This window comes from Sinohyriopsis cumingii, chromosome 17 (genome assembly GCF_028554795.1).
Source record: "Sinohyriopsis cumingii isolate HCF-2022 chromosome 17, ASM2855479v2, whole genome shotgun sequence".
Taxonomy (NCBI): domain Eukaryota; kingdom Metazoa; phylum Mollusca; class Bivalvia; order Unionida; family Unionidae; genus Sinohyriopsis; species Sinohyriopsis cumingii.
In genome coordinates this window covers 13,133,153-13,160,839 of record NC_142977.1, presented here as the reverse complement: position 1 = coordinate 13,160,839, position 27,687 = coordinate 13,133,153, and the positions used below count along the sequence as shown (strand labels likewise).

The 27,687-nt window shown below is 34.4% G+C and overlaps 1 protein-coding gene across 1 annotated transcript in view; it reads right to left on the bottom strand.

The window, feature by feature from the left end:
- The window catches only part of LOC149777774 (nucleoporin NUP188-like), a 175,908-nt gene that overhangs the window by 123,792 nt on the left and 24,429 nt on the right, over positions 1–27,687 (bottom strand). Inside the window, exons 8-15 of the mRNA XM_089938808.1 lie at positions 25,972–26,040; positions 23,189–23,236; positions 19,042–19,128; positions 8,712–8,788; positions 6,367–6,438; positions 4,631–4,673; positions 4,145–4,345; positions 1,785–1,886 (exon numbers count right to left, since the gene is read on the bottom strand). Of these exons, the coding sequence (XP_089794934.1) occupies positions 1,785–1,886; positions 4,145–4,345; positions 4,631–4,673; positions 6,367–6,438; positions 8,712–8,788; positions 19,042–19,128; positions 23,189–23,236; positions 25,972–26,040 (699 nt within the window). The remainder of the gene's footprint in view (positions 1–1,784; positions 1,887–4,144; positions 4,346–4,630; positions 4,674–6,366; positions 6,439–8,711; positions 8,789–19,041; positions 19,129–23,188; positions 23,237–25,971; positions 26,041–27,687) is intronic.

The window sequence follows — 27,687 nt, the reverse complement described above, 5'->3', positions numbered from 1 at the left end:
TATTATTTTTGTATGATTTAATTATGTTTATATGGCTGAAACATTTAAGTCGCAAGCATCAAAACAATCCTTATGAATAATTCTCCTGCATTTTCCCCCACAGAACAGTATTTATGAGTGTCAGAGTCTCTAACAAGTCCAGCCTACCCCCCCCCATGATAAAAGTGAGCTATTTTAAGAATGCACATTACATTTTGTAAACATAGCAACCAATGTTATGCGGAATGACAGGAACATGAAACTAGCCAGAATTATTTCTGAGATATCAACAATGAATTTTACAATTAGAAAAGGGAGGTAACTCATCAGCTTCATAAAGGTCAAAGGTCAAAGTGTAAAATATTTGCCTATTGTTTAATATGGAAGAAGCGAATTCACTTTCTCTTCATTTATTTTTTTATTTCATTGCAAATAAATGAAAAGAAACATTTTCAACATATATTTCTGTCCCTTATTGCAACAGTTTTAAATTTAAGTTGACTCTATTCCTATATTCTAAGTCTTCTAATTTCCCCATAATTAAGGTCTCTACTCACACAAACATACCTCATGGCAAATTATGTAAGCAAGAGGAAAATGATCATAATTAGCTTATTTTCATGCTTAAATGCAATATGAATGTACCATTTTATTCTGAACATCATACATAATTATATGAAAATAAAAAAAAATAATTGCAAACATTTTTTTATTTTCTTTAAGGTGGCGCTATACAGTTTCGCATTTTGCATAGGGTTAGGAATTTAAAGAAAAAGAATGTCCCCGGCTTTCCTCACTCGTTATACTGGCTATTTAAAAAAGACCTTGTATATCTTAGGTATAATGCAAAGAACCTTTAATTCCCTTTATTTTGGTGTATGATTGATGGGTGTACTATGGGTTATAGAGTATACAGCTTGGCCTTACTTCAAATGTGAACCTTTCAAAAAAGTGCTAGCTCTACTTGGTCATTTTCACTTCCTGAACTTCAGAGGTCAATTGTATAAAAAAGAGTCGATAACTTTTTTTACATTTTATATATTTGGTAATTCATTCATTGCACTTTCAGAAGCTGGTATTGTCTAGTCTGGCAAAATTCATTTTCCCTATTTTAATAGCTGCTATGTATAGTGTACTTTAGACTAATTCAGACTGATTTTTTAACACAAGGGAGCAGTCATTTTAGTTAGCAGTGTGCTTAAATCATGTAAAATTTCCAAAAGTACAATATCCAAAAGAAATATCATCCACATTACATTAATGTAGCATAGAGGTATGCAAACGTTCTCTCCAATGTGCATGTTTTAAATGCGAACTACTTCACCTTACATACGTCACTCTCTCAAAAGTACATATTATCTGGTGAGCGCCACCTAAGTCATCAAGGCTCTTCATTATAAGACCTCTAAGTCATCAAGGCTCTTGATTATAAGCCCTCTACGTCATCAAGGCTCTTGATTATAAGACTCAATAATAACAATAATCTAGATTACCTAATGTTTAAACAATTTCTCTAAGTTCAATTAAACCATGCCAGTTCTTTGAAAGATGGAGAGAACGACTGCAATTGTCAAAGAGTAAACTTTTCCTTTTCAAAAAATTTAATAAAAGTTTTTTTGTTGTAAGTATGTGTGTTTGCCAACTGGTAAAGTGCTATAAGGATGTCCAATACTATTCAGTTATGCTCTCATTTTATCTGTAAGAGACATTAAATTTCAAACAAAACACTACATTTAATGTCAAAATTCTGTACACCTCCTTTCATCTGCAATGAAATAAAACAAATAACATGCACATAGACCAACCTGAACTTCTCTGTCATTCCTTCCCAGTGTTTTTTCGTCAAACACTGAAAGAGCTACTCTCATGACAGCATACACAACAAAGTGAGACAGAAGAGCTGTTATCTAAAAATAAAAGAAATAAAACATGAAGAACACAGTGAAAGTATACTACGATGCCTTCACAAATCAAATTCCCTGCTATTTTTCACTGGTTTCTCACATTAAAGTGAAGAATGGGTAACAGTGTTCCTGCAATCTTTAAGTGTGTGTGTGATTTGGATATTTAATATAGCTTTTAAAAAAATTCAGTCATATCGCTATGATGTCTGCAGTGTGACAGTTTATAGTGATGTCTAGCACTGGGGCATCATGCCGCAGACATGTAGCATGATGTCCCACCCAGTCACATTATCCTGACACCAGGCTGACCAGTCCTAACACGAACCTCTTAATGCTGAACATGAAGTGAGGCAGCTGTTAGTATAATTTTTGTAAGTCTTTGGAATGACTCGGCCATGGATCAAACCCATGACCTCCCGCATTCGAGGCAGATGCTCTGACCACTAGGTAACCCGAGTGGTAATCTTTAAGTGAAAAACAGGCATTGGCAATTTATAAATTATTGAATTGAGATTTATTTCCTTTCTTTTTTTCAATCCTACAAACTTTTGGACTTTATTATTTCCCAGGAGTAATTTTATTTTTTAGCACACATGCAAAAAATGTCAACGTCTTCATTACATGTCTTGTACATCACTTTGTGTTTGTCCCCTTAAACACTTTAATTCAGTTCATATCAAAGTACCTAGACAGAACCAACATGAGATTTTTAAAAAAAATGCTGCATCAAGCAGACTTCTCACCATACAGCCAATACATTCCTTTCACACAAAAATAATAAAAACAGCTCTTGTGCTCTGTGTGCATAACTGGCTTTATCACTGAATATTATGGTAAATAATATTAAACCAAACTTTCAGTTGAATATAGTAACTGTTTCAAAATTGTAAACACAAACTTGAGATTTACTGACAACTCCACCAAGATAACACTATATATCACCATATGCCAGTACCACAAAAGTAACAGCCATGTATCACCATACAATGGAATCAACAAAATTACATCTATGTATCACCACACACTGGAACCACCAATGTTACATCTATGTATCACAACACACTGGAACCACCAAAGTTACACCTATGTATCACTACAGACTGGAACCACCAAAGTTACATATCTATGTATCACTACACACTGGAACCAACAAAGTTACACCTATGTATCAGTACACACTGGAACCACCAAAGTTAAACCTTTGTATCAGTACACACTGGAACCACCAAAATTACACCTATGTATCACCACACACTTGAAGCACCAAAATTACACCTATGTATCACTACACACTGGAACCACCAAATTTACATCCATGTATCACTACACACTGGAATGACCAAAGTTACACATATGTATCACCACACACTGGAACCACCAAAGTTACACCTATGTATCACCACACACTGGAATCACAGAAGTTACACCTATGTATCACTATACACTGGAACCACCAAAGTTACATATATGTATCACTACACACTGAACCACCAAAGTTACACCTATGTATCACCACACCCTGGAACCACTAAAGTTACATCTATGTACCACTACACACTGGAACCACCAAAGTTACATCTATGTATCACTACACACTGGAACCACCAAAGTTACATCTATGTATCACTACACACTGGAACCAACAAAGTTACACCTATGTATCAGTACACACTGGAACCACCAAAGTTAAACCTTTGTATCAGTACACACTGGAACCACCAAAATTACACCTATGTATCACCACACACTTGAAGCACCAAAATTACACCTATGTATCACTACACACTGGAACCACCAAATTTACATCCATGTATCACTACACACTGGAATGACCAAAGTTACACATATGTATCACCACACACTGGAACCACCAAAGTTACACCTATGTATCACCACACACTGGAATCACCGAAGTTACACCTATGTATCACTATACACTGGAACCACCAAAGTTACATATATGTATCACTACACACTGAACCACCAAAGTTACACCTATGTATCACCATACCCTGGAACCACTAAAGTTACATCTATGTACCACTACACACTGGAACCACCAAAGTTACATCTATGTATCACTACACACTGGAACCACCAAAGTTACATCTATGTATCACTACACACTGGAACCACCACAGTTACATCTATGTATCACTACACACTGGAACCAACAAAGTTACACCTATGTATCACTACATACTGGAGCCACCAAAGTTACATCTATCTATCACCCAGAGGCAAAACAAAAAAGTTCTTACAGATGTTCCATTGAAAGGTTCCCGGTCCAAAAGCTCCGATAAAAACTCAAAAACATTCAGCTGCAAAGCTAGGTTCCCCATCTGGCGTGTAACAGCAAAGTCATCTCCATCAAGAAACATTTGGCGTGCCACTGTCCAACTCAAAAGGATAGGTCCATGTGGGACTTCTGATCCAAATAAATGCATCAATTTGTCGACTTTCTGAAAATGCAGATGAAATAAAATTACGAGTGTATATTTTGTACACTGATAAAACTAAATGCCTATATGTCTCATTAGTATTGTCAAGGTATTATATGTGTCAATTTTCAATTAATGTGTATGTGAAGAAGAAAAAAAAAATCCAGTTTTATAGCTTCAAATACATGTTACACATATTCATGGAATGTCTCTGCTTGTGCTCCATTTTGAATTATTGCAGTCATTATTTGTGTCTTTGATAACGGTGTAGCTAATTAATGTTTTCTCAACAATTAAGGTACCTACCTGAAAGGCTTCTTTATCCTTTAGTAAGGTATGCTCAGAGAAACTGAAAGATAATTGAACACCTGATACAGTTCTCCATTTAACAGCAGAAATGACAAGCCCTACCAATATGAACTAGTAATGACATCTTTATAAAAAAAAAAGAATCGTAACAGTAGAATTGTCTCAGTCTTATCCAACAAGTTCTTTTAAGCATCTCAATGACTGGTTTTTGGTTTAACAAGGTTACTACACTATCAAGATATGACAGAATGCTTTCCATCAATTGTTACAAAGATATGACAGAATGTTTTCCATCAATTGTTTAAATGATACGACAGAATGCTCTCTGTAAGTCATTATCAAGATATGATGGAATGCTTTTCAAAATTATTTGTCGATGTTTTCTTCAATAAAGTAACGTTCAAACTAGGACTGATCCCAAGATTTTTTCTTTGTTCTTTTGTTTGAACAGTATTTATACAAGAAAACATTTTCAAGTATTATATCTAACAATATAATCAGTAGAAAGCAGGAAGCTTGTTGAAAAATGTCTCCACTATTACTGAGTAAGTTTAATAATCAAAAATTGTCAGCTGACTTCAAGTAGATAAATCATATGTACATATAAAAGTATACTTGAACATTTTTGGATTTCATTTAATGGCTAAAAAAAGAAGGAATACATTTGTGTGCTTATGAACTGCATGTTAACTTAAAATCATTTTGATAATTTTATAAAAGTTTGCACTGCTATAAATGTTTGTGTATTAATTTCATCAGAATACATTGGATTTACAGATAAATGATAGCAATTCAGGTCAGTAGTGTGAGTAGAACATGATGTCACAGAGTTGTACAATTTTTACATTCTAAAAAAAGTGTTCAGCGGTTTCTACCTGTCTGCAGGGGCAGTGCCTATTATTAAAAACATGATTTTTAAATTTATCATAATGTTGGGTATGGTCTAGTCTCATTCACACAAAGCACACTGATCTCAGGATCATAAATATACGGGGTAATGATGGAAATGACTGACTGAAGACAATTCGTAGTTCAATCCCTCATTTAAATGTTGGCTCAATCAAACAATTTTAATGAGACTAGTTTACTTAGAGTAAATCTTCAGTTTCAGCTTGCCTGTTTATAGTATCCACTTGCCTGTTTATAGTATCCACTTGCCTGTTATAGCATCCACTTGCCTGTTATAGTATCAACTTGCCTTTTATAGTATCAGCTTGTCTGTTATAGCATCCACTTGCCTGTTATAGTATCAACTTGCCTTTTATAGTATCAGCTTGTCTGTTATAGCATCCACTTGCCTGTTATAGTATCAACTTGCCTTTACAGCATCCACTTGCCTGTTATAGTATCAACTTGCCTGTTATAGTATAAGCTTGCCTGTTATAGTATCAGCTTGCCTGTTATAGTATCAACTTGCCTGTTATAGTATCAGCTTGCCTGTTATAGTATCAACTTGCCTGTTATAGTATCCACTTGCCTGTTATAGCATCCACTTGCCTGTTATAGTATCAACTTGCCTGTTATAGTATCAGCTTGTGTGATACAGTATAATCATGCCTGTTACAATATCAGCTTGTGTGATACAGTATAATCTTGCCTGTTACAATATCAGCTTCTCTGTTATAGTAACAGATTGGCTGATAGAGTATCGGCTTGACCTTTACAATATCAACTTGTGTGTTACAACATAATCTTGCCTGTTTTGGTATCAGCTTGACTGTTCCTATACTCACTCATTTGCTTGTCCACAGGTCTGCAAGTTCTCCATGTCTAATGCCTGTAATAGCACCACAACCTCTAAACAACTGAAATATAATTAAAAATGTCTTCATTAGCCTCATCAAAACGAACCATTTTATTTATTTGAAGTTAATTTAATGTCTGATTTCGAGTAAAGTCAAATCAAAGCTAAGCAGCCATCATGTAAAAGGAAAAATTTATACCAGACTGCTTTTTAATAAAGACCTTTATTCTCTCTAGAATTACATAAGTAGTGTGATAATATACTTGTTTAATTGCTTCCTTCTTAAAACAAAAATTCCATAAGCTGTTTGACCTTAATTAAATAGAATCTATCCAATTCTTAAATGTTCTTATGTGAAGTAAGAACTTGGGTTATTACCATGCAGATTTAAATACTAGGAAACACTTTAAATTCATTGAGTTCAAATTTTCATTGTTTTATTGGGTGAGCTAGACCATGAATTTAAATTCACAATGAAATATCTACCAAGCCGATATTCATACCCCCACCCCCAAGTAGTGAAAAGACATCACCTGCTTCTTAGTTTTAATACCATGGCTATCTATAGTGCGTAGAATGTGAAATATACATTAGGATTAGTACATGAATCACTGGAAACACTAACTGACTATAATTTGAATGCAAAATTTCATCAGCATGAAAACTCAGGTAAGGTTGTAATTACTTTACCTGATGTATCATAATAAACACATTATTCACTGTCCATGCCCTTCTTTATTTCCCCAAGCACATTTTTGCACAAATAAACTAACTTTTAAATAAATGATCAGCAGATTAGTCCCACTTTCTCAAAGCCCATTTCAATCACGTCTCTCAAAGTGTTATTTTGTCATGTATACAGATAAACCAATTAGCATGAACTGGCTTACGGGTAGATATTTTCAGGTCAATCAAGACCTGATCTCAGGGCACATGTCCATTGTCTGTATCTTTGCAGTTTATGTTTTGTATATTTTGTAACAATTCCTTCAGCACTGGCATTCATAACACCCTCATTCATCGGAACTTTACAGATCCAATTATGGACCACAAGGTCACCATCCAACAAGTTCCAGTGGGTGATTTTTGGCAGGATTGTTTAGAACAAAAGAGGTTTACAATTAGTGGGCTGTTTATGCACCCAATCCCTAAATGTTGGCAACGTTATGCTTTGATAGCGGTCTCTCAGAACACAAGAAAACCGAATTACTTAAAATTACCATAGGGGAATTAAATATGTTAAATCAAACATGGTAAAAGAAGCAGGCATTTTCTTCAAGAATGCTGCATTTACACCATATGTTAGGAATGAATAACTAATCAGCTTAATATAAACAGTTTGGATTACATCTATTTGCTCACAAAGGTGTGAAAGTGAATTTGAAATTCACTTTAATATAATTAATACTATTCTACTGTGAAACACTTTATTTTTGTGGGTTTTAAATTTAGTGGATCTATAATTTAACTCCACCCCCCACATGTATATGTCTCTGGAAACGATTATATTGACTACAATCATTTCCAGAGACATATACATGGGGGGGGTGTTTAAAATCTAGATCCACTAAATTTAAAACCCATAAAAATAAAGTGTTTCACAGCAGAAATAATAATAATAATAATAATAATAATAATATTATTATTATTATTATTATTAATGAGGTGGACAGTAAACAATAGTGAAGAAGTTCAGTCTAAATGATCATATACATTGTGTTAAACTAGTCATATACACAGTGTCTAAGTGATCATATATATATATGGTGTCCAGCAGTCATGTATATAGTGTTAAACTAGTAATATACATTGTGTTAAACTAGTCATATACACAGTGTCTAAGTGATCATATATATGGTGTCCAGCAGTCATGTATATAGTGTTAAACTAGTCATATACATGGTGTCTAAGTGATCATATATATGGTGTCTAGCAGTCATGTATACATATACACGGTGTCTAAGTGATCATATATATATGGTACCAGCATGATCTAAAATAAAGAAAACAATGTCATGGAACAGAGATGCTGCACCAAAGAGCCTGAAATGACCTAAAGAGACAACTTAACCAATCTGTGACAGATGTATAGATGGACAGACAGACAAGGTTAACTTTACATCCATAATACAGCCATCATGGGTCATAAAAAACAATCATAATATGTATTCAGTGATTATAGCTACAATATCTGAATATTTACCTAACCATAAAACTTTACCAGTTGTATCACTGTATGCCCTAACATGTAGTGATGACGGATAAAATTATATTTCTTTCAAAGCAGACAGGTAGACTTTGTACTAACCATAATGTATCTATCATATAACATACCCGATTCTTTTCAATATTCTGTCTGCAGACTCATCCAGTATATGTCTGTACACCTGTCGTCTTCCGAACCCTTGTCTCTGTTATATATGTAGAATAAATGCTTTCATTTTGTTGTTAAATTCAAAAAAAAAATTTGTGGCTTGAGAAAAACAGGCAAACAAACAAGAATAAAGAAACAGATAAAAATATGAAAACTTCCATGAAAGATGGCAAAAACATATGAGGAAAAATATATGCATTTGAATATGTTATTATATTAATACCAGTTAACAACAAGAGACCCTTGAGGGGACTTATGCTCTTCTGGCCTAAAATAATTTCTGGGAATTCAACATAAATCCACTTGTTCATTTTAACTGCGAAGTGTTGAAGCCATATCCAATATTCTTGATTGATAGGATTTTCAAATTAGCCGCTGGACAGCCATACTGGATGTAAAACCAGTTCCCTTTTCATTTAGGTCAAACCAGACACAATTAGAAGTCATTTTGCAAAAACCCCATGTAGATATAGCCTTCAATTCAGAGAATTAGTGACACTATTTTCAATATGTTCATTGTGGCAGCAGTATTTGAGGTCAGATTGGCAACATTTCATTTAGATATCACAAATAGTCTTCCAGTGAAAACACAATATCAAAATGACTTTTCATTCTGGAAAAGAGAGAGCAAGATTTTCAAGATGGTTGTCATATCGGATGCCAGATAGACACAGTATACATTTAGGACCAGCCCAACATCATACAAAGTCTTTTAATGAAACCTTCATGCAGAAAAGACCTTCCATTCTGGAAGATTTCTGATTATATTTTTCAAGAAAACCCGACGTCGATATGACATTCTGTTCATAAGATGCTGTGATAATAAGATTATCAAGATGGCTGGAGTGGTGGCCATATTGGATGCATGAGCAGCACATTTCATTTAGGACCAATCTGACCTTAGGGTGAATGCATGCGTAAAGACCTATTTATCCAGCTATTACAGGCCCGTCTATCCCCATCACAACTGTTTATTCCCTTTTGAAGAATTGTTTTTCCTTTTTTCACAGACCTGTTTATCTCCTTCTGAAGACCTGCTTATCTCCTTTTAAAAGACCTTAATAACCCAGTTCTAAAGACCTGTTCATCCACCTGTTACAGACCTGGTGATCCCCTTAATGGAACTGTTTACCACCCACCCCCTTCAGGTAAAGAAGTGTACTTTTCCGTCCTAATGTGTGGCATTTCCCAAGCTTCCAATTTTACAAGAAAATGATAATTCGATTTTACTGCATAAAAGGATTTTTAACAAAAGAAACCAACAAAAAAAAACAAATGGGGAAAAAACAAATGAACAAAAATGAGCTAACCTGGCTAAATTTCATGTATAAAGAGCTGTACTGATTTTCCTGTTACTTCTAAACTTATATTTTATAAATATTCAAGACTCAAAAGTATCGAATACTGTTCTAACAACTAACAAGATTTTATGTCGCATCTATAAGCTATAATGCTGTAATGTACTTAATAAGAGACTATCTAAAATTAACAAATACCTATCTCGCTGAACAAATGGAAAAAAAGATCATAAACTCACACAGTACTATACTGATAAAAAGTAAATATTTTATAGGACTCTATTAGGCCATACCATGTAAACCTGCATGTTTTTTAGCGTCTGACAAATCGATCACCAAGAAAAATATAAATGACTAGCAGATATCTCAGTAATGATGTCAGGCAAAACATTTCAATTTAGAAAGCACAACAGAAGAAAACCAAATAGGTCAAAAACAGTTTTTAAAATACCATCGCTGCCAACCTTCCAGGCTCGCAATTAGTGAAAACAGGGATAAAACGTATTGAATTTGGACATGAATTAGTGAAAAATACCATTACAATAACTCCATCCACTCTGACCATCAATACTACACTACATCAAGATCGCAATATAAAACTAAAACACTACATATATGCAGAAATATATCTGCCTTTCTATTTATTATGGTATTCATAAACTTCATTTGTTCTTGTGGTTATTTATCAAGACATAATACTGTGTCAGACTTGAACTTCCTCAACTGCTTGATCATAAATTTGTTTTCTAAACAGTTCAGACTTCTTGCCTGCTGCTTGATCTTGGTGACTAAAACTGCTGACAAATGTTCTGCACCTAAGGAGGCCCTAAAGTCTGTCCTATTTTTCCTCACTAGAGAAAATACTCTTTCACTGTCACTGTTGCTGTGAGGAATGCACAGGAGCTTCAGCACTTTTGGTTCTTCCACAGGAAAATTTGGAAACAATTTTCGAGTCCGGGAACATTTGTCGGAACAAATGTTTAGCTGATAAAGGTAGACTGTGTTTAACAAGAAAACTCTCAAATAATGTTTCAGCATTGGTAGCTTGCAGGTCTTCAGCCGATGGCTTAAAATATTCCAGAGCTGAAATCTGCGAATTCTTAATTTTCCCAACTTCTATGTGTTTTTTGCAACCGATGTGCTTCTTCACATCTTCTCTGCCACCATGCCTAATACTAAAATTTGTGGCACACTGTGTACAAAGAGCATGATGTATATCAATGTTTAATGGCAGAATGCACAGCCAATTTTTGATATATTCCAAATTAAACTTCATTTTTTGAGCAATACATTTCTTTTTCCTTGGTGGTGAAGACATTTTCAAGATCTTACATGCAATGCCGTACGGTAACTCAAATCAGTGTTGGTGATGCATGCGCGGAGCAAAATTCCGGTTAGGCTCCAGTTTCTCTCAAAAGCATAAGTAAAACTACTCTTATGCATAAGATTAAAATAGGCTAAAATGCTTGCAAATGTACAAATCGGCTGTAGTTCTACTAACATCACGACCAGCAGTACCGGACCATTTCGACAACTGCCAATATCATGACTAGCGTTTAACGGGAAATCGGTTATTTTATTAAAGATTTAAAATAATTGAAAATTGGAGAATTCGTGAATTTTTGGCTTGCGGTGTGAATCCGTGAAACAGTCATGAAATTCATGCCAAATTTGTGAGGGTTGGCAGCTAAGAAATACCCATGGATCAGACTGCAAAATATCCATGGACATGAATGCAAGATATTCATGGACCTGACTACAAAATGACTAGTCTGGTGTAAACTATCCATGGACCTGAGTGCAAAATATCCATGGACCTGACTGCAAAATATCCATGGACCTGAATGCAAGATATCCATGGACCTGAATGCAAAATGACTGTCTGGTGTAGCATATCCATGGACCTGACTACAAAATATCCATGGACCTGAATGCAAGATATTCATGGACCTGAATGCAAGATATCCATGGACCTGACTGCAAAATGACTAGTCTGGTGTAACATATCCATGGACCTGATTGCAAGATATTCATTGACCTGACTGCAAAATATCCATCGACCTAACTGCAAAATATCTATGGACCTGACTGCAGAATGACTAGTCTGGTGTCTTCCTCATCATTAAGTCAGTGGTGTATCATCGGAGTATTGGTCTTCCTCATCATTATGTCAGTGGTGTATCATCGGAGTATTGGTCATCCTCGTCATTATGTCAGTGGTGTATCATCGGAGTATTGGTCATCCTCGTCATTATGTCAGTGGTGTATCATCAGAGTATTGATCATCCTTGTCATTATGTCAGTGGTGTATCATCAGAGTATTGGTCATCCTCGTCATTATGTCAGTGGTGTATCATCGGAGTATTGGTCATCCTCATCATCATGTCAGTGGTGTATCATTGGAGTATTGGTCATCCTCGTCATCATGTCAGTGGTGTGTCATCAGAGTATTGATCATCCTCGTCATCATGTCAGTGGTGTGTCATCAGAGTATTGATCATCCTTGTCATTGTGTCAATTTACACAACATCAATTCAGCTCTGATGAATTTTCTTTTCCTATCTTCCTCCTAATTTTGACTGCATGTGTCCAACAAAAAAACACATCTGATCAAGTAATTTTGAGTCTGCCATGAGAATGAGAAAAATCAGATTTTGCACAATGAACAATGTATAAAACTGACTCCTTTTTGTGATGGTCCAAGACAGTTCTGTGTCCTTGTACAATAAGCTTTACCGTTTTGCTTTAATAGACACTTTCTCTGCTGGTTTATGGTCATCATCAGGCTCAAAATGCTTTCGTTTCTGAAGTTTTTCCACCATACTCAACTCTGACATTTTGCCCATACCGTTTGTACTGAGTATGCACAGGCAGAAATGACATGTTCCCAGTATAACTGTGATACAGAACATGTTTTCAAGAAACTCTAAATCAGAATGGATAATCAGGACTTTTGAAACCCATCTGCCTGAATGCATAAAATGTTGTTCTTGTGTTTAGGGTATATTTTGAGGCTGAACTGCATGCAAACAGGTCCACTTTTTTACCATTTAGAAATGGCAGCCATTTTGGATGGCATATTGGCATTGAAAGAATTTGTACCATTTAGTAATGGCATCCATTTTAGACAGCAGACTGGCATAAGTTGTACAAATTTCAAAGGATGCTTTCAATAAAATATGGTCAACATCTGCTGACTGGTTTCTTTCATCCACCTTTGTTTAACAAGCAACCATAAGTGGCAGTGAATCAGCATCATCCATGCAAACTTAAAAGGCCTTCATACTATGATGTTTTCTTAGCTAACATTTTGGAATAATGTGTACAAATTTAAGAAGGCCTCTGTGCCGAGATGCAATATGCAAAATCTGGTGACATCCTGAAAAGAGTTTTGTGACAAGTTGATTAAAGTCTTTAAAATCAGTTTTTAGTAGCAGCCATTATATTTGATGGTGAACTGACATTTGTACAAAAGAAAGGCCTCTATGCCTATATGCTTCTGCCAAAAGTTATCAAATTCTGAAAAGCCTTTTATAAAAAAAAACAGGTTAAAGATTTGGCTAATTGGCATACCTTGTACAAAACTGCAACCAATTTTTTTTGGTAAAAAATATATTCCTCCAGTATATTTAACAGGTCGTAACAGTTAGAACTTCCACTGTAGCTGACCATATCCTTTTGCTTGTCAAGCAATAACACTACTAAAACAGCATCTGCTTGCCATATAGAAGTCACATACAGGGTTCTCCTTTGCACAGAGGGATAGGCTCAAAATCCTGAAATTTATTAGTTATTAACAAAGCGGAATTGCACATTCTGTCCTTGAATGTCTCTACAGGAAGGGTTTGGAAGGGACTACCCATATTATAGTCAAGTATATATTATTAAAGACATGTATTTCACTTCAAAATCTAGTTTCTTCTTTAACTACATTACCTAGTGATAATGCATTAGGACAACAGGTACAATGTGGATTGAGTTACTTACCTTGGAAGAGGCCATGACTCCAGACTCATAATGTGTGTGAAGAGGCTTAAGTCTTGCATGAGATACTTGCTGAGGTCAATGAATGGTTGTGTTCCTAACGAACAAATTTTCACACATACAAATCCAATGAACTAACCTAACCCATTTTGTTTTGAAGCTGTTTAGTGGTCAGGGCGGGTAGCCTGTTGCACTACTGACATAGGTTCCACTAGGTCAAACTAAGGTCTCTGGGATTGAAGTTTTTTCTGAGAAAAGCTGGAGAATGTTATACCAGGCCTTCATTCTAGACAAAGACATTGACTGACCAGGCTTTTGGGTCTGAAAGGAGGGAGATTTGGCATTCTACTTCGTGAGATTATGGGTCAGCCAAGATCAATAAAGATTTAACTGAAGGCAGATGCCTGACAGGATTTCAGTGGACTTAAAAATGGGTTTGCTGATGATGACCCCAAACAAAAAGGCAGATATCTGAGGACTTGGATCAGAGATAACTAATGGCAGGTGAGGTGTCAAAAGACATCATAATAATGCCCTTTGAGGATTGCATCTCTTGCCCTAGTCTGAAGGCATACACTGTGGCTTTTACCTTTAGTAACTTGTTTGCATGGACTGCTCCTGAATGTACCAAATCATTCACTGGGAGGGTGGCCAGCACCCTAGCCAAGTTCTGGCATCCATATACAGTGAAGCCTTGTTAATCCGGACACATGCGTTCCCAATGAATATGTCCGGATTAACGAGTTTTCCAGATAATTGAATCATGCACATTTTTATTTTACGATGTCATCACACCGTATACATCTACATGTATATGCTAGCTGTAAATGTACTGTATATTCAATAATGGTTGAAATAAATTAATGAATACATCTATTGACGTGTGTTTATTTCAAATTATTATAACATGCGATTGTACATACATGTAAAATAAATACAAGTTTAGACAATTAACACTTTGTTCATGTCAACACTCTCTGCTTCTCCCTCATACAATTTACATTTGATGCCCTGCCGATTCTTGGAATTTTGTAGCCAACCACGAGAATAGGCAAAGTCAGTGATGCCAAGTTGGTCTCCGGGTATCTTTGCCTTGGCAATGAGCATTTCATCGGTGACAGCGGCGTGGTTGGCCGACATGTCTGAGAACCACATGAAGACAGGCATCATCGACTTGTTGATATTTGGCGTGGCAAGCACGGGTTAGGTCTGCTGAGTTGGCAGGTACGGGAAACCATTTGTCCTTGTTTTGTATGTTGTCTACAACTGTCGACTTGCCAATGTCTATGGATGAGTAAGCTATAATATGCTGGCATATATCTTGAATGGTAGCTTTTGGGTGATCTTTGTGCTGGCAAATCTTTTTTATGCTGGCCGGTATCTCTATTTGTCTATGCTTGCTTGATGGTGTCACCATAATTTATGTAAAATGTACAACGAATACAAACTGATATCTCGCAGTTAAATGCGTTATGGTAAACTAATAAAATGCAGTCATTTTTATCAGTCGTATTTTACAGCTGTTATTGTTGCTAATGAGCTGATACTTGACGTCCACATTTTACTTTGATATGAAGCCCTATACTGTCCAAACTTAAATCAATTAACTGTATTTGTAGAGAAACAATAAATTGTGAATGTTAAATACAACTGGTAAACAACAAAGAGGTTTAATGACACACTTAATTTATTTACCATATGCTATGTCAAAAAGCGTAGATGATTTGATCCCAGTGTGTTTATTTAATTATTAACATCCCCGTCGGCGACTAGCTAAAACAGACATTCCGGATCCGGAACACGGATTTCTTGATAAACGGAGCAAATTAACGTTTAGGAATTACGTTCCCCTTGAATTATGTCCGGATAGCAAGGTTTCCGGATAAACGGAGTCCGGATTAACGAGGCTCCACTGTATATATAGGTTTCCACAGCTCAATGTATTCTATGAAAGGACTTCCAATGTGCCAAGATGGAGTCTCATTGGTTCAGAAGCTCTGAGAGTTGGTCTAGCTGGAAAAGCTTCGGTTGCCACTGTGACAGAAAGATTATCAAATGGGGATATATAAAAGCAGCCCAGGGCAGGAAGATCTGCAGCTGCATTGCATGGTTCACTAGCTGATATTCAACTTGCCAAGAAAATAGAGGATCCTAAAGGAGGAAAAACTAGATTCAGAAAGCCAGTGCAACAGATTTCATGATGAGTAAAGGTTAGGACATAATAAAATTGGATCTGTCCTTGTTTAAAAATGAAAAAAAGCAGAAATATGGAAATAAGTATCTTTGTATCATCAGACACTCACCATGTGTATTTAGAGGATGCTGTACAGAGAGTTTGATTAGGGATGAAGGCATTGTCCTAATGGCTGCATCTCTAGGAGTTAAACTCGGCGATTCTGGGAAGACCTGTGAATGGGAATATGCAGGTAAACATCCAGGAAAAGCTGACCAGACAAAGCCAATCTCTGGGTCCTTATCCTTAGTTGGATTAATCATGGGCATTTGTGTTGTGAACAATCTCAAGCATCCTTCCTGGAGGAGTTTAAATGGTGAGCCGTTGAACTCTTTTTCCAAGCAGGGTGACAAAAATAGGTGGCATGAGCATGCAGGATGAAAGTCAATGAAGTCAGAAACTGGGCTGAAATTGGTCCTTGTCACATCTGCAGCAGTGTCATCTCTTGCTCTGGGAATCTGGTCCCTTGTCACCTTACAGCACTGTTGTCATCTCTTGCTCTGGGAATCTGGTCCCTTGTCACCTTACATCACTTTGTCATCTCTTGCTCTGGGAATCTGGTCCCTTGTCACCTTACATCACTTTGTCATCTCTTGCTCTGGGAATCTGGTCCCTTGGAATCTGGTCCCTTGTCACCTTGCAGCACTGTGTCATCTTTTGCTCTGGGAATCTGGTCCCTTATCACCTTACAGCACTTTGTCATCTCTTGCTCCGGGAATCTGGTCCCTTGTCACCTTGCAGCACTGTATCATCTCTTGCTCTGGGAATCTGGTCCCTTGTCACCTTGCAGCACTGTGTCATCTCTTGCTCTGGGAATCTTGCTTAAGAGCAAAGTTTGGAGATGAGATTCCTCCTTTGGAATGGCTTAGTGGAGTTCCTCTTGAGAAATGAGTGTAGGGTTTCATGTTGCTGTGCCTGCAAGGGTTGCTTCATTGGCAGCCTATTTTTAAAACCTCCTACAAGGGTTGCATCACTGGCAGCATATCTTTATAATCTCCTGCAAGGGTTGCCTCACTGGCAGCCTATTTTTATAACCTCCCCTATGTAGCAATCATAAAGAGGGTTGTATGCCAAGGATGAAATCTAGTGGTTGTCTTGTGGTTGCCTTGTGGTTGTCTTGTGGTTGCCTTGTAGTTGCCTTGTGGTTGTCTTGTCGTTGCCTTGTAGTTGTCTTGCGGTTGCCTTGTAGTTGCCTTGTGGTTGTCTTTGAGCATGGTTGTGAACAGGAATGCATCTCTCTATGCAAGCTGAAGGTTAACATAAGCATCTATTGAACTGATGAGTTTCCACCATTGGTTTTAAGAAGTTGCATCACTAGCAATCGTTACTGTGGGAAACCCACAATCCTGCAGCCTGGTAGCATCTCTGTGCATGTCAAGGAATGTGTATGCCTGGAACTTGGGGATTTTGGTGTGGAAGACCAATTTGTTCATTTTGTAGTAGGCAAGACTTAAGTTAGACGAGAGACATCATTGGAATAAAGGTACTTACAAGGTCTCTAAAGGCATTTACAAGGTCTCTAAAGGTATTTACAAGGTCTCTAAAGGTACTTACATGGTCTCTAAAGGTAGTTACAAGGTCTCTAAAGGTACTTACATGGTCTCTAAAAGTATTTACAAGGTCTCTAAAGGTATTTACAAGGTCTCTAAAGGTACTTACAAGGTCTCTAAAGGTACTTACATGGTCTCTAAAGGTAGTTACAAGGTCTCTAAAGGTACTTACATGGTCTCTAAAAGTATTTACAAGGTCTCTAAAGGTATTTACAAGGTCTCTAAAGGTACTTACATGGTCTCTAAAGGTATTTACAAGGTCTCTAAAGGTAGTTACACGGTCTCTAAAGGTATTTACAAGGTCTCTAATGGTATTTACAAGGTCTCTAAAGGTATTTACAAGGTCTCTAAAGGTATTTACAAGGTCTCTAAAGGTACTTACAAGGTCTCTAAAGGTATTTACAAGGTCTCTAAAGGTACTTACAAGGTCTCTGAAGGTATTTACAAGGTCTCTAATGGTATTTACATGGTCTCTAAAGGTAGTTACACGGTCTCTAAAGGTATTTACAAGGTCTCTAAAGGTATTTACAAGGTCTCTAAAGACAACATGCTGACCATGCACAAGCAGAAGCAGTAAGTGACAAATAATGAGATAAGGCACCAATCCTATTAACCCAGGGGAGACCATTCATGTATGACTTCGGTCTCAAAAACCAGACACAAAGAAAAGAGACAAAAGACATAGTTAATGCCTTTCTCACTGGGAAAGGTGGGATTTGTGAGGCACTTGATGTTCAGGTAATGTATCTAAAAAGAAAGGGATTTATGTCTGAATGCTTTGTCAAATCTGGACAAATTATGTTCAACTTTTTTTTTTAAAGTCGTTTAAAGGTTTGTATAGTTTTAGTTGTTGTTGTTGTTGTTGTTGTGGGGTTTAACGTCATTTTTCAGCGCAAGATAGGCTATACATGGCAGCCAGTATTAATGGTGGAGGAAGAACCCGGGAAAACCCTGGAAAGAACCACCGACCCACAAGAAGCTACTGGCAAGCTTTCTCAAATACCCACTGTATAGTTTTAGTAATATGATAAGTCAGCCTAATTTGTAGAAATTTGGATCACTGATAAATGGTTTTTGAGATGAGTTGAAAATGGCAATTGTTGATGGACAATGCATAATGGATGCAGGACCCTATCATCAGTTAGCTAAAAATCAATCATTCAATAAGATAATGTAATAATTACATTGGATTAATGCTATCATTTTTTGAAGAAAGTCTTCATACCTTAAACCTTTCAAGTAAATCCAGAAACTTATCCACATGTACTTCAAAGTCCTTCCAGTATATGTTTAATATTTCCAACAGCTCTTGCTGAAAAGAAAACAGACATATTGCCAGAAAAAAAATTGTAATTTCTAAAAAGCCTTGATACCATTAAAATATATGCAGACATCATTTGTTTTTGTCATCTTGTCTTTGACAATGTCAAAATAAACCAGTCAAAACATACAAATATGAAAACATGATATAAAATGTAGTGCTATTAATATGCAGTCATGATCACAATACTTGTATGATGTCATTACACAAGTACTACTGATATGCAGTTATCACAGCACTTATATGATGTCACAATACTTGTATGATGTCATTACCCAAGTACTATCGATATGCAGTTATCACAGCACTTATAATGATGTCACAATACTTGTATGATGCTATAAGCTTTATTGGCATGCAGTTATCATCACAATACATGTCATTATATAAATGCTATTGATATGCAGTTATCATCAAAATACCTAAAAGTGCTATGGATATGCAGTTATCATCACAATAATTAAAAGTCTTATTGATATGCTGTTATCATCACAATATTTAAAAGTGCTAATGATATGCTGTTATCATCACAATACGTAAAAGTGCTATTGATATACAGTTATCATCACAATATTTAAAAGTGCTATTGATATGCAGTTATCATCACAATAATTAAAAGTCCTATTGATATGCAGTTATCATCACAATATTTAAAGTGCTAATGATATGCTGTTATCATCACAATACGTAAAAGTGCTATTGATATACAGTTATCATCACAATATTTAAAAGTGCTATTGATATGCAGTTATCATCACAATATTTAAAGTGCTATTGATATGCTGTTATCATCACAATACGTAAAAGTGCTATTGATATGCTGTTATCATCACAATATTTAAAAGTGCTAATGATATGCTGTTATCATCACAATACGTAAAAGTGCTATTGATATACAGTTATCATCACAATATTTAAAAGTGCTATTGATATACAGTTATCATCACAATACGTAAAAGTGCTATTGATATACAGTTATCATCACAATATTTAAAAGTGCTATTGATATGCAGTTATCATCACAATATTTAAAGTGCTATTGATATGCTGTTATCATCACAATATTTAAAAGTGCTATTGATATACAGTTATCATCACAATAATTAAAAGTGCTATTGATATACAGTTATCATCACAATATTTAAAAGTGCTATTGATATGCTGTTATCATCACAATTTTTAAAAGTGCTAATGATATGCTGTTATCATCACAATACGTAAAAGTGCTATTGATATACAGTTATCATCACAATATTTAAAAGTGCTATTGATATACAGTTATCATCACAATACGTAAAAGTGCTATTGATATACAGTTATCATCACAATATTTAAAAGTGCTATTGATATGCAGTTATCATCACAATATTTAAAGTGCTATTGATATACAGTTATCATCACAATATTTAAAAGTGCTAATGATATGCTGTTATCATCACAATACGTAAAAGTGCTATTGATATACAGTTATCATCACAATATTTAAAAGTGCTATTGATATGCAGTTATCATCACAATATTTAAAGTGCTATTGATATGCTGTTATCATCACAATACGTAAAAGTGCTATTGATATGCTGTTATCATCACAATATTTAAAAGTGCTAATGATATGCTGTTATCATCACAATACGTAAAAGTGCTATTGATATACAGTTATCATCACAATACGTAAAAGTGCTATTGATATACAGTTATCATCACAATATTTAAAAGTGCTATTGATATGCAGTTATCATCACAATATTTAAAGTGCTATTGATATGCTGTTATCATCACAATACGTAAAAGTGCTATTGATATGCTGTTATCATCACAATATTTAAAAGTGCTAATGATATGCTGTTATCATCACAATACGTAAAAGTGCTATTGATATACAGTTATCATCACAATATTTAAAAGTGCTATTGATATACAGTTATCATCACAATACGTAAAAGTGCTATTGATATACAGTTATCATCACAATATTTAAAAGTGCTATTGATATGCAGTTATCATCACAATATTTAAAGTGCTATTGATATGCTGTTATCATCACAATATTTAAAAGTGCTATTGATATACAGTTATCATCACAATAATTAAAAGTGCTATTGATATACAGTTATCATCACAATATTTAAAAGTGCTATTGATATGCTGTTATCATCACAATTTTTAAAAGTGCTAATGATATGCTGTTATCATCACAATACGTAAAAGTGCTATTGATATACAGTTATCATCACAATATTTAAAAGTGCTATTGATATACAGTTATCATCACAATACGTAAAAGTGCTATTGATATACAGTTATCATCACAATATTTAAAAGTGCTATTGATATGCAGTTATCATCACAATATTTAAAGTGCTATTGATATACAGTTATCATCACAATATTTAAAAGTGCTAATGATATGCTGTTATCATCACAATACGTAAAAGTGCTATTGATATACAGTTATCATCACAATATTTAAAAGTGCTATTGATATGCAGTTATCATCACAATACATAAAAGTGCTACTGATATACAGTTATCATCACAATATTTAAAAGTGCTATTTATATAAAGTCACAACACAATATTTGTAACTACTGTCATCTATATTTAAGTTATATTGTGTATTTAATGTTTGTCCATTACTGCAGAATGTACTTTAAAATAATGGTCATTTGTAAACAAAATGTTTACATAGATAATATTTGTCCATGACTGTAGATCATAAATAGGTCATTCATGAGCTTAGAATATTCTAAAAACGTACTTGTCTGCAATTTGATTATAATTTTCCATTAAAATTACTCACATCAAGGTTAAGTGAAAATGTGTATAAAAGGGATAATTAATTCCTGTTTTAAGATGAGTTTGTGGGAATCCTTTACAGTTGTATTATGATTTGTGAGGAATTATTTAAATATTTGTTGGAATTACTAAGTGCCCACTAACACATTATATTGGAATTATTGTGAATTCATTCAATGACAATCTGGACTACATCACTGTAGTATATCAGGACATTCAAGACTAGTGGAATTCATTTGGAACATTTCATATTTCTGGATTAGTGATAGGACATTTGGAATTTCATTCACAATACTGTCTCTTGAATTTTCACTTTGTATTGTAGAGAAATATATAATGTTTTGATTGCAATTAAATTGCTGGTTTCACTTCTTTTTGTTACTTAATTTAAGACCTAGAGTCATAACAGTGCTACTGATATAAAGCTATCATCACAATATTTGTACTATTTTGCAAGGCAAACTATTTTATTTTGATCATATGTTCCAGAGAGCCTGCATGGCACCTGTACTTGTCACACCCCACCTACCCAATGTATCTGACCTGATACCAATACCACTGTCTCCACAGAAGTTATACCTATTGCGACCATGCTTATGCAGGTGAGACAACAGGTGACATCTGCTAAGCAGGGTATATCCTGCACTTTTCTGTGGTAAGCATCTTTGATTTAACCTCTATGATGTTTTAATTCAACATATTTGTACCTGACAGCTAAATTTACAAACATTCAACCTCTTTGGTGTTTTAATTCAATATATTTCTACCTGACAGCTAAATTTACAAACATTCAACCTCTTTGGTGTTTTAATTCAATATGTTTCTATCTGACATTTACAAAACATGTTTCATTAAAAAAGTTTCTGTCAATAGATATAAGTACCTTTAACATCCACCTACACTGCAATATCCAATGAACTGGAACTTAATGCAAAATTTTCAAGGAGCCATCATAGTATGAAATGCTGGTCACTGTGACCTAGTTCTGCTGGCACTGCATGATGATCATTAAAATCAATGCACACATAAATTTTAAAGATCACTGTATTGACATTTCAAAGAATGCAAAAACTTCAGGCTTTATTCCTACAACGACAAAACAACAACAACAAAAATCTATTGGAAAGGTCATGCCTATGTCTAGCCTACATGGAAGGTTAAACCAATGTCTTGTCTACACTGGAAAGGTAATACCCATGTCCTGCTTACACTCTGCAGGCATGGCAGAAATCTACATCTGCTACTTGATACTAACTTGTTCTTTCAGATTCTGATGTGCCCAAATTAGGACCTGTCTGTCTTTCTGAAAATATGAAATACACAAACAACACTTCAATACTGAAAACTTGTTTGAACAAATACCATGATTATTATTAGTATTATTATTACTATTATTATTATCATTATTATTTTATGTCCATCATTCAACAAAATCATAAAATATACATTTATGTTCTTCTCTGCCAGATTTATGTTCCATATAAAATTATTAGATACTTAAACGATTCGATAAATTAATTCATCACATACTTAAAATAACCACTGATCTTAATTAGTTTTGTGTACTATGACAAAATATTAATGTCACTACTGATAAGACATCTGACTAAAAAAAACAGAGGACTGACTCTTTGGTTGACCTGACTGTATAAATGAGACTTGGAAACAGCTGTTCACTCTTGATAATCAATCTCCGGATTAGATTGCTGTTCAAATCACGGAGATCAAAAGAGAGCCAGAGGCATGTGATAAACAGGAAATCAAAAGAAACTGTACATAGCAATTCTTTTTGATCCAAGAGCCAAAACTTTGCCTGCTTTTAGAAACAAGTTTTTAATACTGAATGACCCCTGACCCGTATGAAAAAGAATACAACTCATAATTCTTCTAAGAGATGAACTTTACTTTCAATCTTAGCTGCAGTGTTTCATGTATGCTGTTACGTTTTAAACTCTTTAAAACAGTAACAAGAAAAGGGTGAAGACAAGAATCTAGTAAAATTTAACAAATATTTTATTTCCATAGAAAAACAGGTAAAAATGAGAAAAAGAACTTATAGTTTTATGAATCAAATCCAAAAATAATCCAAGAATAATGCAAGAATTAAAAAAAATAGAAGTCCTTGAAATAAAAAATCCTAAATGAATCTGAGTTGGAGTCCTGATAAAAAATCCAAGATGGAGGACAATGACATATGCTGTGGTCAGTGTTGTCCTGATGTGTCAACCTTGTTGAACCACAGAAAATAATATTCCAGTTTTGAATTCCAAATAAAATTTCAATAAATGTCTTTGTCCAAGAATTCTGTATGAGCACTTAAATATTTCCAGGAAAAAGAATCAATAATTCCATAAAATAGAATTTCAACTCAAACTAGTCACAACAAAACACCTTTAAGTGTTAATGGTTTATTGCCCAAGTTACTAAATTCTCTATAGAAAAAGGTTATACACTAATTTAAGATGCAAAACAGATTCCCTTATGAGGGTCACATGATCATATTTCTAGAACCACAAAGAAGCATTACATGCCAAACATGACATACTCCCAGTTTGGCCTTGATTTCATTCTATGATCTTACACTAAGAAAGAATAATAATTTTTTAAAAAATATATAAAAAGTTGTTTATTTCAACTCACTGATTTCTGAATCAAGGTCAGGAACTAGGTCAGCAATTAGATACAAAGTTTCTAATATCAGGTGTTTATGAAACAAACAGGTCAAACTAATTTCTGGAAAATGTCAAATTCCAGTAAAAAACATTATAATTACAATAGCATGAAATGAAATGAAATTTTTTTTTTTAAAGCTAACAAATAAACAAATTAAATCAAGCATAAATTAAATCAAATATACATAACAATGTTAAAATAAACCCAGGTTCACTTGACTACCATTTCAACTGCACAGCTACTTTTTCCACTATCCAGCAAATGAATGACTCCAATAACAATAAAAACCAACCTTACTTTCAAACAAGAAATAATGACACATTCAAGTTAGAATGACAGTGTGACTGGAGTATGGTGAATACATGTGATATATGGAATGTTTACTCAGAGATTAACATGGTATGCCTTTATCTAAACAATACTTATCCAATCTGTATACTTATAATAGTCACTGTTGATATGCTCCAGTAACTGCTTAGAGGTATATGTGTATGTTCATACCAAACTGCATCAGAATATGTTCAATGGTTCTAAAGCTGTCAGTTTCAAGTACTTCCCATGTGAAGATATAAAGTTCATTGTCAAGGGCCATAATTCTATCCAAAATGGAATTTACATAGACCATTCCAATCCCACTTTAATGACAGATTATATATGCAATGTTTCCACACTTACACAAACCATGGTTCATCAATGGCTGTTGTTTCAATGAAAGATGCTAGACCGTTAAACAACCTATGATTTTTCTATCACACTTAAAATTACCATATACCTGTAAGTAATTATAAAATCCTATAAATTACCATATACCTGTAAGTAATTATAAAATCCCATTAATTATCATAACATGTAAATAATGATATGATCAAATCAGTTATCATGTACTTGTAAATAATGATATAATCCCATCAATTATAATATACATGTAAATAAAAAAGATGGAGTCATCTATACTCAACTCACCAAGTTACTATTTAAACCAATGATTTCTAAATAGCACAAGGCATATCTAGATTACTAGTGTTATCATTTTGGATCTTTACACCAGAACAAAAGTATGAATGATTGACAGGGTAATACATCAATGGACAAAATTAAAATATTAAAAATAAGGAAGTGAAAATAGCACAAGGCACATCAATATCACTAGTATAATATGTGTACAAGTTTCAAAGGTCTTTAATGATTTTCAAATTATGTTTCAGAAACAAATACATTGAGGGAGAGACAGACAGACAGACAGACATAGTGATAGCTATATCCACCTGTTACTATATACCAGTGGGAATTTGTATATATTTAAAAATAAAGATTACTGCAAAATAACTGATCTTATGAAGCTTCTCAAATATAAATATAACTGACCATCAACGGGCCATAGTTTTCCCAGCCTGGGAGTTCAGCATCGCACAGTGCTTTGATCTGATGAATTATCTGAAATAATTAAGTAGAGGATAATACAGTCATTATGTTAAATAATGGACAACTACTTGATTTTAAAGTTAAACAAAGTCACTGTCCTAACAAGGACAGTGCTTTCTCTTTATAACACTGTTAAAGAGATACAAAGGTTTACAAGTTAGGGAACCTTACACTAAGGTATGTTCTAACAAGGCTGTGTTACAACACTGTTAAAGAATCCAATAAAACTTTACAAGTTAGGGAACCTTACACTAAGGTATGTTCTAACAAGGCTGTGTTACAACATTGTTAAAGAATCCAATAAAACTTTACAAGTTAGGGAACCTTACCCTAAGGTATAGTCTAACAAGGCTGTGTTATAACACTGTTAAAGAATCCAATAAAACTTTACAAGTTAGGGAACTGTACACTAAGGTATGTTCCAACAAGGCTGTATTTTAACACTGTTAAAGAAAGCAATACAAGTTTACAAGTTAGGGAACCTTACACTAAGGTAAGTTCCAACAAGGTTGTGTTTTAACACTGTTCAAAAAAAAAAAAGTTTACAAGTTAGGGAACCTTACACTAGGGTAAGTTCCAACAAGGTTGTGTTTTAACACTGTTCAAAAAAAAAATGTTTGCAAGTTAGGAAACCTTACACTAAGGTAAGTTCAAACAAGGATGTGTTTAAACATTGTTCAAAAAAACAAACAAAAAGTTTATAAGTTAGGGAACCTTATGCTCAGGTATGTTCCAAGGCTTATTATAACACTGTTAACACTAAGGTATGTTCTAAACAAGGCTTATTATAACACTGTTAACACTAAGGTATGTTCTAAACAAGACTTATTATAACACTGTTAACACTAAGGTGTGTTCTAAACAAGGCTTATTATAACACTGTTAACACTAAGGTATGTTCTAAACAAGACTTATTATAACACTGTTAACACTAAGGTATGTTCTAAACAAGGCTTATTATAACACTGTTAACACTAAGGTATGTTCTAAACAAGACTTATTATAACACTGTTAACACTAAGGTATGTTCTAAACAAGGCTTATTATAACACTGTTAACACTAAGGTATGTTCTAAACAAGGCTTATTATAACACTGTTAACACTAAGGTATGTTCTAAACAAGACTTATTATAACACTGTTAACACTAAGGTATGTTCTAAACAAGACTTATTATAACACTGTTAACACTAAGGTGTGTTCTAAACAAGGCTTATTATAACACTGTTAACACTAAGGTATGTTCTAAACAAGGCTTATTATAACACTGTTAACACTAAGGTATGTTCTAAACAAGGCTTATTATAACACTGTTAACACTAAGGTATGTTCTAAACAAGACTTATTATAACACTGTTAACACTAAGGTGTGTTCTAAACAAGGCTTATTATAACACTGTTAACACTAAGGTGTGTTCTAAACAAGACTTATTTTAACACTGTTAACACTAAGGTATGTTCTAAACAAGGCTTATTATAACACTGTTAACACTAAGGTATGTTCTAAACAAGGCTTATTATAACACTGTTAACACTAAGGTATGTTCTAAACAAGACTTATTATAACACTGTTAACACTAAGGTGTGTTCTAAACAAGGCTTATTATAACACTGTTAACACTAAGGTATGTTCTAAACAAGGCTTATTATAACACTGTTA